Raw genomic sequence first — 14,111 nt, 5'->3', positions numbered from 1 at the left:
TTTAAACTTTCTCCATAGGGAAAACACACGAGTATATTGTTGCTTCTTCAAGTATCTGAATCCCTGTTCATTTTAACACATTTTGTTTTGCTACAATATGATTTCTTCAGGATGATTTGCATAAAATATTGAGGAGAAAATCAGTTAAAAAGAAAACTAATAGTCCCTGCTTTAATCATATTGCATCAAAACAAAATAGAAAACAATTACGGGGTGAATACTTTCCAAAGTGGCCGAATGAGATATCAACGTGAAAAGAGGTCTGAGTAGTTGCCACCCCGATAAACAGCACTATACATGGTCCCAGAAAAAACAACTATATTATCAAATTTTACACTGAACAGAAGAAGTCATTCTCCACATGAAACAAGCAACAGTAAATCTTAAAATACAAAATGTTTAAATGTTGCGCATTACATACACGTGATACTTTCATAAAGTATATTTCTTTAAAAAAAAACATAATAAGAAAAAAAGGGCTTAACTTCTGATGAGTGCACTTCTCCACATCCTTTCACAGATGAGTACATTCAGAATAAATAAGGAGAACAAGTGCTACGCTTAACTGCTGCTCATTGAGGCTAATAGAAATGTTCACAGTGCTAGCTTTGGAAAAGAATAGTCTTGAAAAATCACATTGATTGATTTAATTAATGTTGGGTGTTGAAATCACTTAAAACTCTGAGTAAAGAAATATTACATTCCTACTGCAACATGTTGAAGTCAGACAGACCCTCCACAGCTCGCTTTCAGTATTATCACAAATACACAGTCATGACATGCATTCACAGCATGCAAACACCCATACTACTACCATTTGCCATTGAAGACAGCATAGAAACACATGTAACTACATTTTATGGACCTTTTTTATGTATTCACATTCAAAATTCAAAAGCAATCCCTCACCTTGTAGCTTCTGAGTTTGTATCTCAAGAGTTTCGTTTTTAAACACACCACTGTGTTGTGACTTTTAGGGGGTGTTTGGAACTGATTCTGTTTGGCAAAAATATTTAAAACATATATTAGCAGCTGTGACCAAAACATAGCTATATCCTAAATAAAGTAACAATTTCAGTGTCCACGATAAAAATACAAACCCTGACAAAACTGCATGTTCTTTTTACTTTAAATGGCCGTTGTTTGAATGAGAACCATCAGTATTATACTATATTAGAAGTTTTTTAATAGTCACAGGAATATTAGCATTACATTGAGCACAATCAGCCAGCAGGGGGGGCTATAGCTGTATGCAGCATCACTGACGGCTGATGCTCCGCTCAGGAGCTTTGGTTCAGTCCGGGATTTGACTTCAGCCCTGCAGCATGTGCCTCTGTTGAGGAGGAGCTCCTCTACATCACATTCCCAATGTGCTGGTTATGGCGGGTCCAGCAGTGATCCCACGCTCAGTCTCACAGAGTAGCTTCTCCACTACATAATATATGTTAATCCACAGTGATAACCAGCAGCAAGTACCTCCATGAACACGGTGACATGCTGCGGACATGGACACTAGGCTTGCTATACCCAGATCAGATTTATTTGAAGTAAATCAGATTTGGCTGTTCAATTCAAAGATTTGACATTGTGTTCCTTTTCTTCCACTCTGCGGATCTTAATACTTCCCGGACTTGCTCGCTGCACCCGCTCTCCCTTAAGGGTCCACCATGCTTTGTTTGCCATTAACATCTACACAACCATGTGTCTATGATTACATTGTTTACTAGGTTCTTCTTCGATTAAGCTATCCTAATTTTGCTTTCCAAGTGCAGAGATATTATGTAGGCACATTGACTGGTCACCGACAGATGATTCAGCCCTAATGGACAGTGTAGTGGCAGCACAAGACTTCCCTTTATGCAGAGAGTGATGTCTTAACATCTGCCCACCATATATATTGTCAGACTTGCTCAAGAGGATTTCAATCATATCCCAAATTCAGGATAAAGTTCTCAGGACACCGGTGAAAGACTCTTTAAAGAGGGTTTGTTGTAGGAATGTTCCCGGCTTTCCATCAGCTGTAATGCTTGTGAATGAAAGTCAAACTCTGGATCAGCGAGGGGTCCCGCAGATCTCCGGCCCTCACGGTCGGTTCCTCAGAGGCCTGATCTAAGGCCTGTAGTTCCCCCATATCTCCCAGCCTGGCGGTCCTCTACGTGGGGTTCAAGCCAGCTTCAGAGTGCCGATGGGGAAGGAGGGCATGGTCACCATAGTCAGAGGGTTGAGCACCGTCTGACCCACCAGCTGCGGGTGGTGCGTCACCATCTGGGTGTTCACTGCTGTCTGCTTGCCCATGATGGTGGCAGCGGGTTGGCTAGTCACAGTGCCGTTCATGTGAGGGGGGGCGTGGTTTATGGTGTGGGTGATGTGACCCATCATGGCCGACTGTGTGACGGCCACCTGCTGGGGGTAAAGGTGCTGGTGGAGGTGGGCCACCGGGTGCACGGTGATGTGGCCTATGGGTTGGTGGGCTAACTGGACCGTGCTGGTGGAGGAAGCCAGGTGGGCGATGCGTTTGTGACCCCCTCCATGGATGACGTGGTTCACTGCTTGTATGACTGAGGGGTGGGACACTGAAGCGTGGGCTATGACTGTGGGGTGGAGGCTGGACGCCGTCACCATCTGTGTTTGGGTGGGGACGAGGGTCTGCGTGAGGCTGATGGGAGGGCAGGGGGAGGCGAGTGTATGGGGGACTGCAGGTTTGAACCCCGGCTGTTGAGGAGTCACTGTGAGCGGATGGAGCTGAGGGACTTTGTGCTGGATGGAAATGTGCTGGGTGATGAAGGAGGTAGTGCTGGGGGCCAAGGTGGGGGCCTGAGTGGGGGGTGCAGTCCGGTGCAGATCAGGTTTCATGGTTTGAGGCACGGTGGGTAAGGCAGTCTGTGCTCTCGGCGCAATCTCTTCTTCCAGGTCTTCATCCATGATGTCTTCACCTTCTGCAACAGAGGAAACAATTAACTCATTATCACCAAATGTAATTGATTTCATTTGACTAATAGATATATTTAGAAATAGAATGTGGTTTGGTGCTGTATTTGGTAGGTCATTTTGCAGTTTAGAACTGTTATAAAAACATAAATGTATTTATACCTTGTGCCTTACATGTAGTATCTTTACGTTGCGCACACAGTTGCACAGACAGTGACGTTGCAGCCAAACACATATATGATATCATTGGTGTATGAGTAGACTTAAAGCTTGCACACACAAGCATAACATAAGCCGTTGCAATAACTTTCGAAACAAAGTTTTTAACAACAATGAGGTCAACATTTAGACTACATTTATAAAAAGGTTTGTGAACGCGCTGTAAACTGAAGTTAAAGAAAGAAAAATCTGAATCGGCCGGTCAGACTATGATTCTTTCTTTTTTTTCTTAAATCTGTCAATAAAATCGAGTCTTTGCGTCTCTAACACAGGGGCGGTCCCTAAAGGTGGTCCGGCCCGGCGGTCGGTGTACCTGAGGCGGTGGAGGTGGAGGCCTGGTCCTCCTCCGGCTGTACGGTCTGTCGCAGCACGCGGTCCACCTCCATCACATCCATCCACTGGCTGAGCTCGTTCTTCAGCTCCGCTAACCGCTGCTGCGTGGCGATCTTCTCTCTGGCCAGTCGCTCCATGTCGTGCTCGTACTCCTTCTCTTTCCGCTTCAACGTCTGAAAGCAGAGAAGAAGAACATTGATAAACTCTCAAATCATTAGATTTTAAAATAATGAATAGAGAATCTTCATCATAGTGTTACCAGTTTAAAGTAAGTACCACAGAATAATGCAACAATACAACCGCACCTAAATAAATGCTGTCTCTGTGATGCCTTACTTTTGTTGATTAACGATTAAGAGCGATGTCAATTTAACTTTGAGGCCTAAGTCGATTCGTTTTTTTAAAATACATTTTTAATATAATCATTTTGAGTTAATTTTCCATTTTATGCCTCTTTATAATTAAGCTTCACTGCATTTTGCGGGGAAATAATGCACTTTTTACAAAACCCTAAGAAAGAGTGTGTGCTCAAAAACAAAACCATGCATCATTTAACCTCAATAGAAACCAGCACCAATGCCCATGCAGTCTCTACAGCTGATTCATAAGGAACAGGTCCAAGAAATACAGATTTAAAAACAAACCTGCGACTAGAGACTGTTTGCAGAGAACTAAATATCAGAGCTAAATACGCAGGCAGAGGTGGAGGGGGGCAGGAGGGTGTGGAAAGTAGGAGGTGCTGCCAGGCTGTGGCTCTCTGTGACCCAAAGTCCCCTAACCCATCAACTGACACAACGCAAAACTAACTGAGCTGCCCCTCCCTCCACATGGCTACAGGATGCGAGAAATGTATATATACAAAGAGTGTTCAGCAACATATCATCTTAAAACTAATGCATAAATGACTGCTGGCTATCATGATACAGTCAGGATCGAGTTACGCTGTCAGGGGTTTCAGGTTTTGAAATGTGAAACTTGATATCATTTATTACATGTCCAGCTCAATCAAAGTACCCGAAACTACCTCGGCTAGGGGAAACGGCCCTGTGTGAAATCTGTTACCAGCAGCCTGATGACTCAGGATCTTAAAGCCATTTGCCCAAAGTGGACTTCCTGTTATTGTTCATGCCACCATGTATCTGTGAAGGTACAGCATGTGCAGGTCATCTAGAGTGAGAGGGCCGGATTGAGACAATGTCTGTGTTGTGTTGTAGCTGCATGTAGAGGGATTTCTATCAGCGGGGTTTGTGCGAGTACAGTACAATATGCTTGTACATAAATAGCACAGGGACAAAAGGTGGGCCTTGTGTAATTCTGCACCTGTCTCTAGTCTTGATCCAGGATTAAAAACACATGGGCCGAGCAGTCTGTTCATGGACTGACTACAATCACCAACACAAATACAAACTCAGAGGAAGTCCTTTCCCCATTTTTGTTGGCAGAAAAAAAGTCAGGACAAGAATTATTTATACCAGTGAAACAAGCAGTTTGTAGTGGTTAAAGTGAACACTTCAAATGATAAACCAAAACGATATATATATATTTATAAAACGGACAAGTCAAATCAAGCAATCTGATTGGTTCTTAGCCGTGATATACTGAGCGTATACCACGGGTAGAATTGTAAGTTACTTTTCACAACAAGTCAGTATCCCTCTGCGTCTGAGAAAAACAGTATACAAACTGCAGTTTGCTTTTCATACTGGAACAAGAAAGCAGCGGAGAAGTAACGGGGCAGAAACCCTCCTTTTTACGCAGCGGTCCAGACATAGACATCAGACGGCAAAACATATTCAGTGTGCAGTTCCTTTGGCATTAGGGCAGGGATATCTAGATACTTTCCAAGGTTTAACATAATGAATTGTGCTACTTTTAAAGCAAGCAAAAATGTTTTCAAATCTGTAATCAAAGAGGTCTGCAAAAACACTATCGACCAATCAGATTGCTTGATTTGACTTGTCAGTTTTATAAATATATTTAGATTTCTTCCGTTATGAAACAAACTTACAAAGCATAAAATGGAAACATTTAAGATTAACTTCGACCTCCGGAGTGGATTGAGCAGTGCCTATCTCCAGAAAAAAAAAGCACCTAAACGACGACATGCAGAGCTACGTGAAGAGCAGGTAGACCAACTGGAAAAGTAGCACCATTCAAAAGCTTTCTGATGCGGGTCTTGAAACAAAGCAGAGAAAGTATGACCGTTAGTGGCCACAGGTGCGAAAGCTCTCTCCAGAGCTACTGGAAGCCCAATCTCGGGGACCGGAGAAAGTGGAGCAATATTCTCGCCACGCCAAGCAACAGCCTAGAACAACCTCAATCTATACAAGTGACCACGTAAGCCATGCTACTGATGCTGGACAGGTTTTCAGTGGGTGCATAATAAACAGCAACATACACATTAATGTAAATAAACAGCCAAATAATGGATCAACGCTGTTAGTTAGTGTTGTTGCATAGCAACCACCTCGCACTATGTTTTGTGCAGAAGGCAACGAGGGACTATTTTATTTTGAACATCATTATTTACTAATAAAAACTATTTAAATCAGAATGTGTATTTTTCTTTCATATTGCCACACTTGGTAACCGTTTTATAAAAGCAATAGCTCACGCGTCGGGCCGAACCACGCCCCTTAGCTGTGATATAATGAGCATATACCACGGCCTGTCGTGAGCTATTGCTTGAATATATATATACATATACACCGAGTGGCACATTTTACAGTTAAAAAAACATTAGTGTGTTATCATGGCACATGGCAAGTGGTTTTTAAACACATCAAATTAGGTTCATAATTTACCATATTAGAATCTGAATTGACTGAATTAGGAATAATTGTCAAAATTAGAATCTGAATTGTCTTTACTGAGCTTTGTTAAAGATGATCCAGAAGGTAACACTACTGTCTGACCTCTATGTCTTTATTTGTGAAAGGTTTCGAATGCTTCTGGAATATTACAGGAATTCAAGTATTGCATCATTTCTCCGTCATGCACACAGAGAAAAGCTATAAGCATGGGGAGCAGATTAATAAGTAACCTGGTACATAAACAGCCACTCTCTGTCCAGAGGTCTGAGGATATCGGTGCTTCAGTCTGAACACGCAAACAGTTTCCTCGGTGGAAGCACATGATGTACTGAAATGCCCCCATCTTTGGTTGCCATAGAAACAGATGGAAACCTCACAAGGTTTCCTCGGTAACATCAAAGACCATTCACACCCTCATGTGCTAAAGGTACATTTTAGTTTAGTTTAATTTCTTCTTACAATAGGGTAATAGTGAAAGAGATCGGGAACAGATTCTCTCACACACAGCGTTGTTAGAGTATGAAGAGCGCACAAAATATGTGACACGTGGATCGAGAGTAAAAAGGGAGGCACCCTTTTACTCATGTGCTAGCAGGCAGCTTTATGCCTCAAACTATGACTCGTGGTGAGAAACACTCCACAAAAACCCACTGATCTCTCTCTGTTGCAGGGCTGATGGGGGACAGAGCAAACACTGTCTCTTTAGAAACCAGGTCTGCTGCTGATTCCTCCCTCATGACTTCATCCCCCTGTGAGTCACGTCACCAGGTTGATATTGTGCAAAGCTCCTTTTCTCTCTTTGCTGCACATGGCCGCGCCCCTGAACCACAAACGTCCTCCTTTAAGAGAGAGACAACGCCCCACCTTTGCCTTGTATCGATTAGTACAGGGAAAGGCTGCGTTATACGAGTGTGTGTTGGAAGGTAAACACTGCCTCTGCGCTGTCACAAGCAATGCGAGTGCTGAGCACATGGCCCCACAGAGAATGGGAGAGGGAGGGCCACAGAGCGTGGGGGATTGAGAGAGAGCATTACAAGCTGTACTCACTGACTCACTTTTGCAGTAGACGGCACCAGGCTGGGTTTTTCTTAAAGGGCCAGTAGCACAGGAAGCCACGTTGCAGACATGCTGCTGGATGACTGATCAGAGGTCTTGTGACAGTGGAGTGGAATCCATAATCTCTTGTCTTACTGTGGCCTCCAGCTGCAACTGAGACCTTCACGTGGTGCCTGCCTTCAACAATAAAAAGCTTGTCCATGGGGAAAAAATCCCCACTATTGCACACTGCTCTTTGTGCCTAAGCATGTGCTAGTCAAAACTGACCTTAATACCTCATCGTGGCCTGAGGAGGGGGGGGAGGTCCAGACCATGCTGGAGATATTTCTCTCTTTCCCCCAGAAAAGTAGAATTTCCCTTGAGATGAATACAGACAACAGCAAATGTAGCATTTTCTGAATCTGACTGGAGTCTTGCTACAGAAGACACAAAGACAAAGCTGAGAGGTTTCAAAAACCTTGACATATTAAAGCGGTGACCTCGACTGCCGTAGATAGGCTGAATTAATAACTTAATAATAAATGAATATGGCTTCTAGGGGAATATGCCATTGTTTGTGTGAACTAAATCCTTCAAATAATGAAACACACATACACCTTCTCCACCTCTACACTCCAGATGGCACGACACATTTCTAACTGGCATTCTGAGAGAAGCCGCGGAGGAACACGTCCAGTGAGCTTTGAAGGGGGGATGAAGCGCGAGCGAGTAAAACGAGCCCTGTGTTTACCGCTCCATGTTCGTTCCCTCCCTCCTACGGAGAGTCCTGCCTGTTGCAGAGCTGGGCGGGGGCCATGTGGAGGGGAGGGCAGGGGGGGTGACGTCACGCGGATCACGCTAGCCATGTGCTTGCTGCTCATGTGGCCTTAAAAGCTCACATATGCAGGATCGAGGGAGGAAGGGAGGGGGAGCAGAGAGGAGGAGCTCTAAAGCACCAGGGTTTATTTTACACAGGAAGCTCAGGGGAGAGCCTTCGGGAACAAGAGGTCATACATACATTTAAAGTCATCTGTTTGTGTGTAAGGTTTCTGGTTCGTTAGTTGCTGAGTCATTTGCACATGAAATGAAATGTGGAAGTAACACATGATCTTGGCCAGGCCGGTGGCTTTCTGTGGAAAACTGAACTTAAAACTAGAAACGGAGCTACTTTTCTCACATTGACATGAAGAGAAGATGAAGCATATGAAATCTGGCGCTAAGCCTGAAGCCTCTCCTGAACTCGATGTTTTTGTGCAGGCTGCCCTCAATGGAGGGCAAGGACAGGGGCTGGGGGGGAGAGCTGTGTGCATGCAGACACACGCCTGTAACCTCCATGTCACAATGAGTGTGACGTTTAGTTTTGGCTTCCCATCACCTTAGTTCCTCCCTTTTACTCTTATCCTTTCAAAACAGATCCAGCCAGGCCAATGAAAAAAGCCTTTGCCTTGGGATAAAGAGGCACACTGTTGTGACCTACAAGAGCTACAATCTAGTGTTATGGCACCGGGTTATATTTCTAAACAAGAAATGACATGTTAAGAAGGACCTGTCCCTGAGAATAATACACCATTCATTTGTTGGAAATATGTCGAGCTCTGGTTACAAAATAAATGAGGTATTTGTGTATTTGCGATTGGTTCTAACTCCTCAGTGGTGCAGCTCAGCTGTTGATAGGAGGAAAAGAGAGGCAGGTCAGTCTGCCAGTCGAACACAACAATGTAACAGGGTGTTGCTTAATCACACAGAGGGGGGCAGAGGGGGGAGGTTGGGTGAAGCTCTGCACCCACGCTGTCCTACTTTCCCTCGGTATCCACGCGCCGAGAGGAACAACCAGACTGCTGCATATCAGAGCATCAAATCAGCAGCTCCCTGTCCTCTGCAGCTCACATTAGTAAACCTGCACCACTGTTATAAAACAATAAGAAATATGAACACCGGGCTGGTGCTTCCATCGAGGCCTGAATAGATCATAACCAAGAAGAGCACACCTATCATTACCACTCAGTATAACCAAATAACTATCTTACATTCTGCACGCCTTACATCAAACCATGACCATTGCAGGACCAAAACAAAAATACAACTGCTCCACTGGCGTAAATGAAATTCTAATAAACCTGGATTATGTTATTAGATCAACTACAGCATGGATACAAATAAATAAAACACCTTGTGCCAGGTTGGGCCCGTGGGTCATGCCAAGAAGAAATGAGTAAACACTAGGACACAGCTCAAGTTTGTCAGAAAAAGTGAAACTAGGCCAGTAGTGGACCTTTGCACCAGCTGTTTACAACCCTATACTCTCAGAGTGAGAGGCTGACGCACACACAAGGTGAGTCATATGTGGCATAACTAGACAAAAAGTCACATAAAAATGTTGCAAAAGAGGAAGCGTCAATGATTCCTCGGTGAAGAAGGATCCAAACACATGAACACAACATTGCAAGAAAACAAGAATAAGTTATAAATCCCTGTGATGATAAATGCAGCAGGAAGCAGGTTTTAAACGAGTATCAGTAGTAAATGTTTATTTGGGACAATGAAGAAAAAGGCAACACCTGCACACCTACTAGAACTACAAAAAGCTTTAAAACATTTCTAAACTGCCGCCCCTTTAAATGTCAGCGATGCTTTAATAAAAATCTCGAATGCTTTAGGAAGAGTCACTGAGGCTGATAACAATTGATCCGTCAGTTTCACATTGCTATGATGAAGCTCTGGCATAGTCAGATTGATCAGCAATATGCCTTTGCTAAACTTATACCCAGCACTTTGTATTAGCAAGCTGGACTGGTCTTACCTGAATGTATCTCAGCGCACTCCTCAGCACGCTCAGATTGGAGGTCTTCTTCTCGTCGATGTTGGGGATGTTCTTTTTCAGCGTCTCAAAGCACTCCTTCAAGTGTGCTCGTCTGACAGACACAAAACACAGAGAGGGGATTTGAGACAGCAGGGATGGTTGAGCCACATTTGGCTTTAATTTACCAACAGATGATTAGCAAAACAACTTTTTGAAATAGTGGTCTCAACTAAAAAGCAATCAAGCTTAGCATTAAAATGAAACGGCAACAAATAAACAGTAGGCAACTGTCAGTTTCAGAGAAAAAAGACTATGTAGCTAGTAAACTATTATTAAATGTAACAACACAAATAAGCTCAGATGGCGCTCTCTTTAAGGACCTATGGTAGACAGGTTGAACCCACCTGTTTTTCTCAAGCTTGTTATGCACTTCTCTTGTGCCTGCCCTGTAAGAGCACAGATAAGCACAGTAAGAATTTGGCGTTTAAAGGGCAGTGTGACATGAATAATAAAAATCAACCAAAAAATATTTCTTGCTAGCAAAAAGCTTAGTGACGATAATATTCTGTCTTTTAGAGGTGAAATATCAATAATGTAAAAGCTTTACAATTGCTACATGTAGCTATTTTTTTGCATTTCACATAATCAAAAGACTTTGATTGGAGGCTACAGGTCATATGTACCTATATATTGATCAACAAAAATCAACAGATCTATTAAAAGCAATTCTCCCATTTAAATTATGTACCCTCCCGGTCTCTTCTTGTCGAGCAGGCGGCCGTCGTCAGGCGGACTCCCCCGGCTGGCGGGGCCGTTCTGCAGAGGGGCCTGCTGCAGCACGGGGCTCGTCTGAGGCAGGATGGCGTGTCGCTGCGGGGGCGAGACGATGGACCCCGGGTAGCGCTGCACCAGCTGCTGCAGTTTAGCATTGTTAGTCTGGGTGAGGAGCTGCGGGTGGAGGCTCTGTATCAGCTGCTTGTGGTTGGCGGTCAGCACTGAGGGCTCAGGTTTGGGCTGTGGAGAGCGTGGCAGCGTGGCGGCAGGCGGGGGAGCAGCAGGGGGGGAGAGCGTGGCGACGGGCAGCGTGGGTGAGCCTGCAGGGTTAGGGGTGACCACAGGGACGGGGATGACAGTGATGGCCATAGACTGGGGAGGCAGAGAGGACGGGGGAGGCAGAGAGGGCGGGATGGGCCCCGGGTGGCCCCCAGAGCGCAGAGCGTCCCCTTTAGAAACATTGTTGATGTGGATAGTTGAGTTGTAGAGCACAGCAGCGTGCCTCTGCTGAGAAAACTGCTCCAGACGTTGCTTCTCCTTTAGGTCATCCTCTGAGGAAGAAACAAAGCAGGTTACCAGGAGACATGACACACTATACACACTTTAGGGACAATGATCACAGCATGATGCCACCATATCCGAATATGCTACGTTTTGCGAAATTATAGGAAAAAATCAATAATAGAAAAGTAACATTGATTCAGATCTACAGGAAGGTATGTCAGAGGAAATGCACGAGGCCCTTTTGATGTAGCAACTAGCATCTACTGAAAATGAGAACTGACAAAATATTTGATTAACCATCGAGAAGTCCTTGAGACAACCTAAACACTCTCACACAAACCAAGGCCTGCTAGCCTTGATTACCCTCACTAAAGTCAAGTGTTTTAGATCCAAATCTAGTGATACTACCACACAGAACAGTTTGAATGTCATTAACCAGTGTAGCACGATGCCACGTTTCTGTTCAAAGCTTTTTCTTTTTTGGGTCAGAAAACGTTGGCTCAACCAGCAAGTAAACTAGATTTTGAAAGTATTTGACTGAAAAAATTCCAGCACCTCCCTTCAGGCCGCCTTCCAAAGTCACTCCCTCAAATCACATGAAAGCAAACTACCAGACTAAAGGCTGCAGGACGAGTCGACGAGAGAGCGTCGAGGAGAGGAGCTCTGTCACAGAATACCTTATAATAATAATACATAGATTCAATAATAAATTACCCACTGTAATATTTTTTTTTAAAGGAATATATCACACAACTGTCCAAAGAGTCAATATAATATATATACAGTATTTTTTATTTTTTTTATTTAGCCTTTATTTATAAAGGTTTAGATCTCATTGAGATACACGGTCTCATTTTCAAGAGAGACCTGTCAGTGGTAACACGACCACACAAAGTTACAGACAGACAGGACACTAAACACAGAGGCAACACTAAAATACAACATCGTAAAAAAAAAAGTAGTCAGCTGGGGAGGCCCGTTGCTCACCAAGCATAATAGAGTTATATCAGACCTTATTATCTGTTTTGCAATTACACATGCCCGCCGTTAGGAGACATTTGGGTTTACCCATTTAATTTAGTCATAAAGTGGAGGGGGAAACAATTTCTAATAACGTGAGGAAAAATAACATTTACGCCATTTTACGTCTACCAGGTAATTGACAAGTCGTGATTGTCGCATCACATTCACCGACGTCACCTGGGGACCCTTTACTGCTGAAGAACAATATAGGTGGAGACTATCACCTTGTAGTGTCGCGGTATCGTGATCTGTGGTCGAGAAAGAGGTCGGTACGTATGTAATTACCGACTCGAGCAGGAGTTATACTTAACCTGGATCTTGATCTTCCTCTACTTGAGGAACTAAGTGGAGACGAATACGTTACAAAGTGTATACCAGTTCGAAGAGTGTAAAAGACTGAGTGTTAAACAAACAGTGTCAAAAGTCATGTGAGTCGGCGACAACCGACAAAAGGGAAAACAATGTTGATCAATTTGTAACGTTGTTCAAGAAATAAAATAAAAATAGAACCTACCATATTTCCGAGATTTAAACTCGTTACTTTAATAATAATAAAACGCAGTTGAAGCCCCAGAAGACTGAACATCCCGCAAAAATCTTCATTGTCAATTGAGGATGCACAAAAAATAATGTGAGAAGTGTCGTACGTCAATTACATTACGGAAAATATATCAAACCTGTACAATATCTCAAGGTGTCACACAAAGAACAATCAGGCTCTTCACTCGGTTCTGATTCCCGAACGGCATATAGCACCAGCACTGCTATTAGCGCTTATTACGGGCGTTACGGGCGCTATAAGTGTAGCAGCCCGCTATAAGTATTAAAAAAAAATCCTGACCGATATAATTCACCCGTTTAAGTGGTTTGTGCAGTACAATGTTAATAAAAACGACCGACGATGTTTTTCCTTTTTTTGGGACGCGGCGAGAGACAGTCCCCATGAAACTCACCTCACTGTACGTCCGAGACGTACGTGTCGTTCGGTGTTAGTTTTAGAGGTTTCGTTTGCCTGGGGCACTTAAATTTCCATTTGTGTGCTTATTTCATCCAAAGTACCAAAGAGGTCCCCCTCGCAACAACGAGACTATTGAATTCTAGTCTTGCAGGCACTGGATTTAGGAACGTAGGCCAAAATTTAATATCAATTTTTTTATGAGTTGACATATCGTATTCAAATTCTTTCCCGCCCAAAAGCCTTTTTTTGTCAGAAGGAAGTTAAGACATACAAAAAGTATAGCGTTATATTAGCGTCCCCCTTGTTTTAGCGTTACAGTCAAAAAGGGTTATAGCACTCGTCGGATCTCGTCTGAGAAGCGGGTGAGTTTGGTCGATCAGTCGCCCTGACACTTGACCCTAATGTAATGTCGCTCTACGTCGAGACATCTTTTTTGGGAGGGAAGTCACCTCTCACATGGGACTTACGAACCGACCTAAATTTTACGTGTATTTAGATTTCGAATCGTTAAATAAAATCTTCGTGACAAACAGTGTAAAGAAAAAATGTAGTGTTGTCGTACTTACTTAGTTTACGAAGACAGTTATTTTAATTTTATGATATTATAATTAATTATGTTGAATTCGACTGGGTTCAACTATGGGTAGTGCCTAAAATTTGAGTAAATTTTTCGACCTCTTTAGTAGACACCACAAACGTCGGACGATAAAGACTGACATTTATA

The 14,111-nt window shown here is 43.4% G+C and overlaps 1 protein-coding gene across 2 annotated transcripts in view; it reads right to left on the bottom strand.

Moving 5' to 3' along the window:
* Nucleotides 1-1,734: 1,734 nt before the first annotated feature.
* Nucleotides 1,735-14,111, bottom strand: part of mnta (MAX network transcriptional repressor a) — a 20,105-nt gene continuing 7,728 nt past the window's right edge. Inside the window, exons 2-6 of one of the 2 annotated variants that reach the window (XM_010795991.1) lie at nucleotides 10,877-11,453; nucleotides 10,533-10,574; nucleotides 10,129-10,240; nucleotides 3,461-3,653; nucleotides 1,735-2,936 (exon numbers count right to left, since the gene is read on the bottom strand). In XM_010795991.1, coding sequence (XP_010794293.1) covers nucleotides 2,164-2,936; nucleotides 3,461-3,653; nucleotides 10,129-10,240; nucleotides 10,533-10,574; nucleotides 10,877-11,453 — 1,697 coding nt within the window. In that variant the 3' untranslated portion in view covers nucleotides 1,735-2,163. The remainder of the gene's footprint in view (nucleotides 2,937-3,460; nucleotides 3,654-10,128; nucleotides 10,241-10,532; nucleotides 10,575-10,876; nucleotides 11,454-14,111) is intronic. The other variant, XM_010795992.1, reaches the window with a different exon arrangement.

Source organism: Notothenia coriiceps, unplaced genomic scaffold, assembly GCF_000735185.1.
Source record: "Notothenia coriiceps isolate Sejong01 unplaced genomic scaffold, NC01 NC01_scaffold00037250, whole genome shotgun sequence".
Lineage (NCBI taxonomy): Eukaryota > Metazoa > Chordata > Actinopteri > Perciformes > Nototheniidae > Notothenia > Notothenia coriiceps.
Note: the sequence above shows the minus strand (reverse complement) of the source record. Positions and strands in the feature narration are given on the sequence as shown.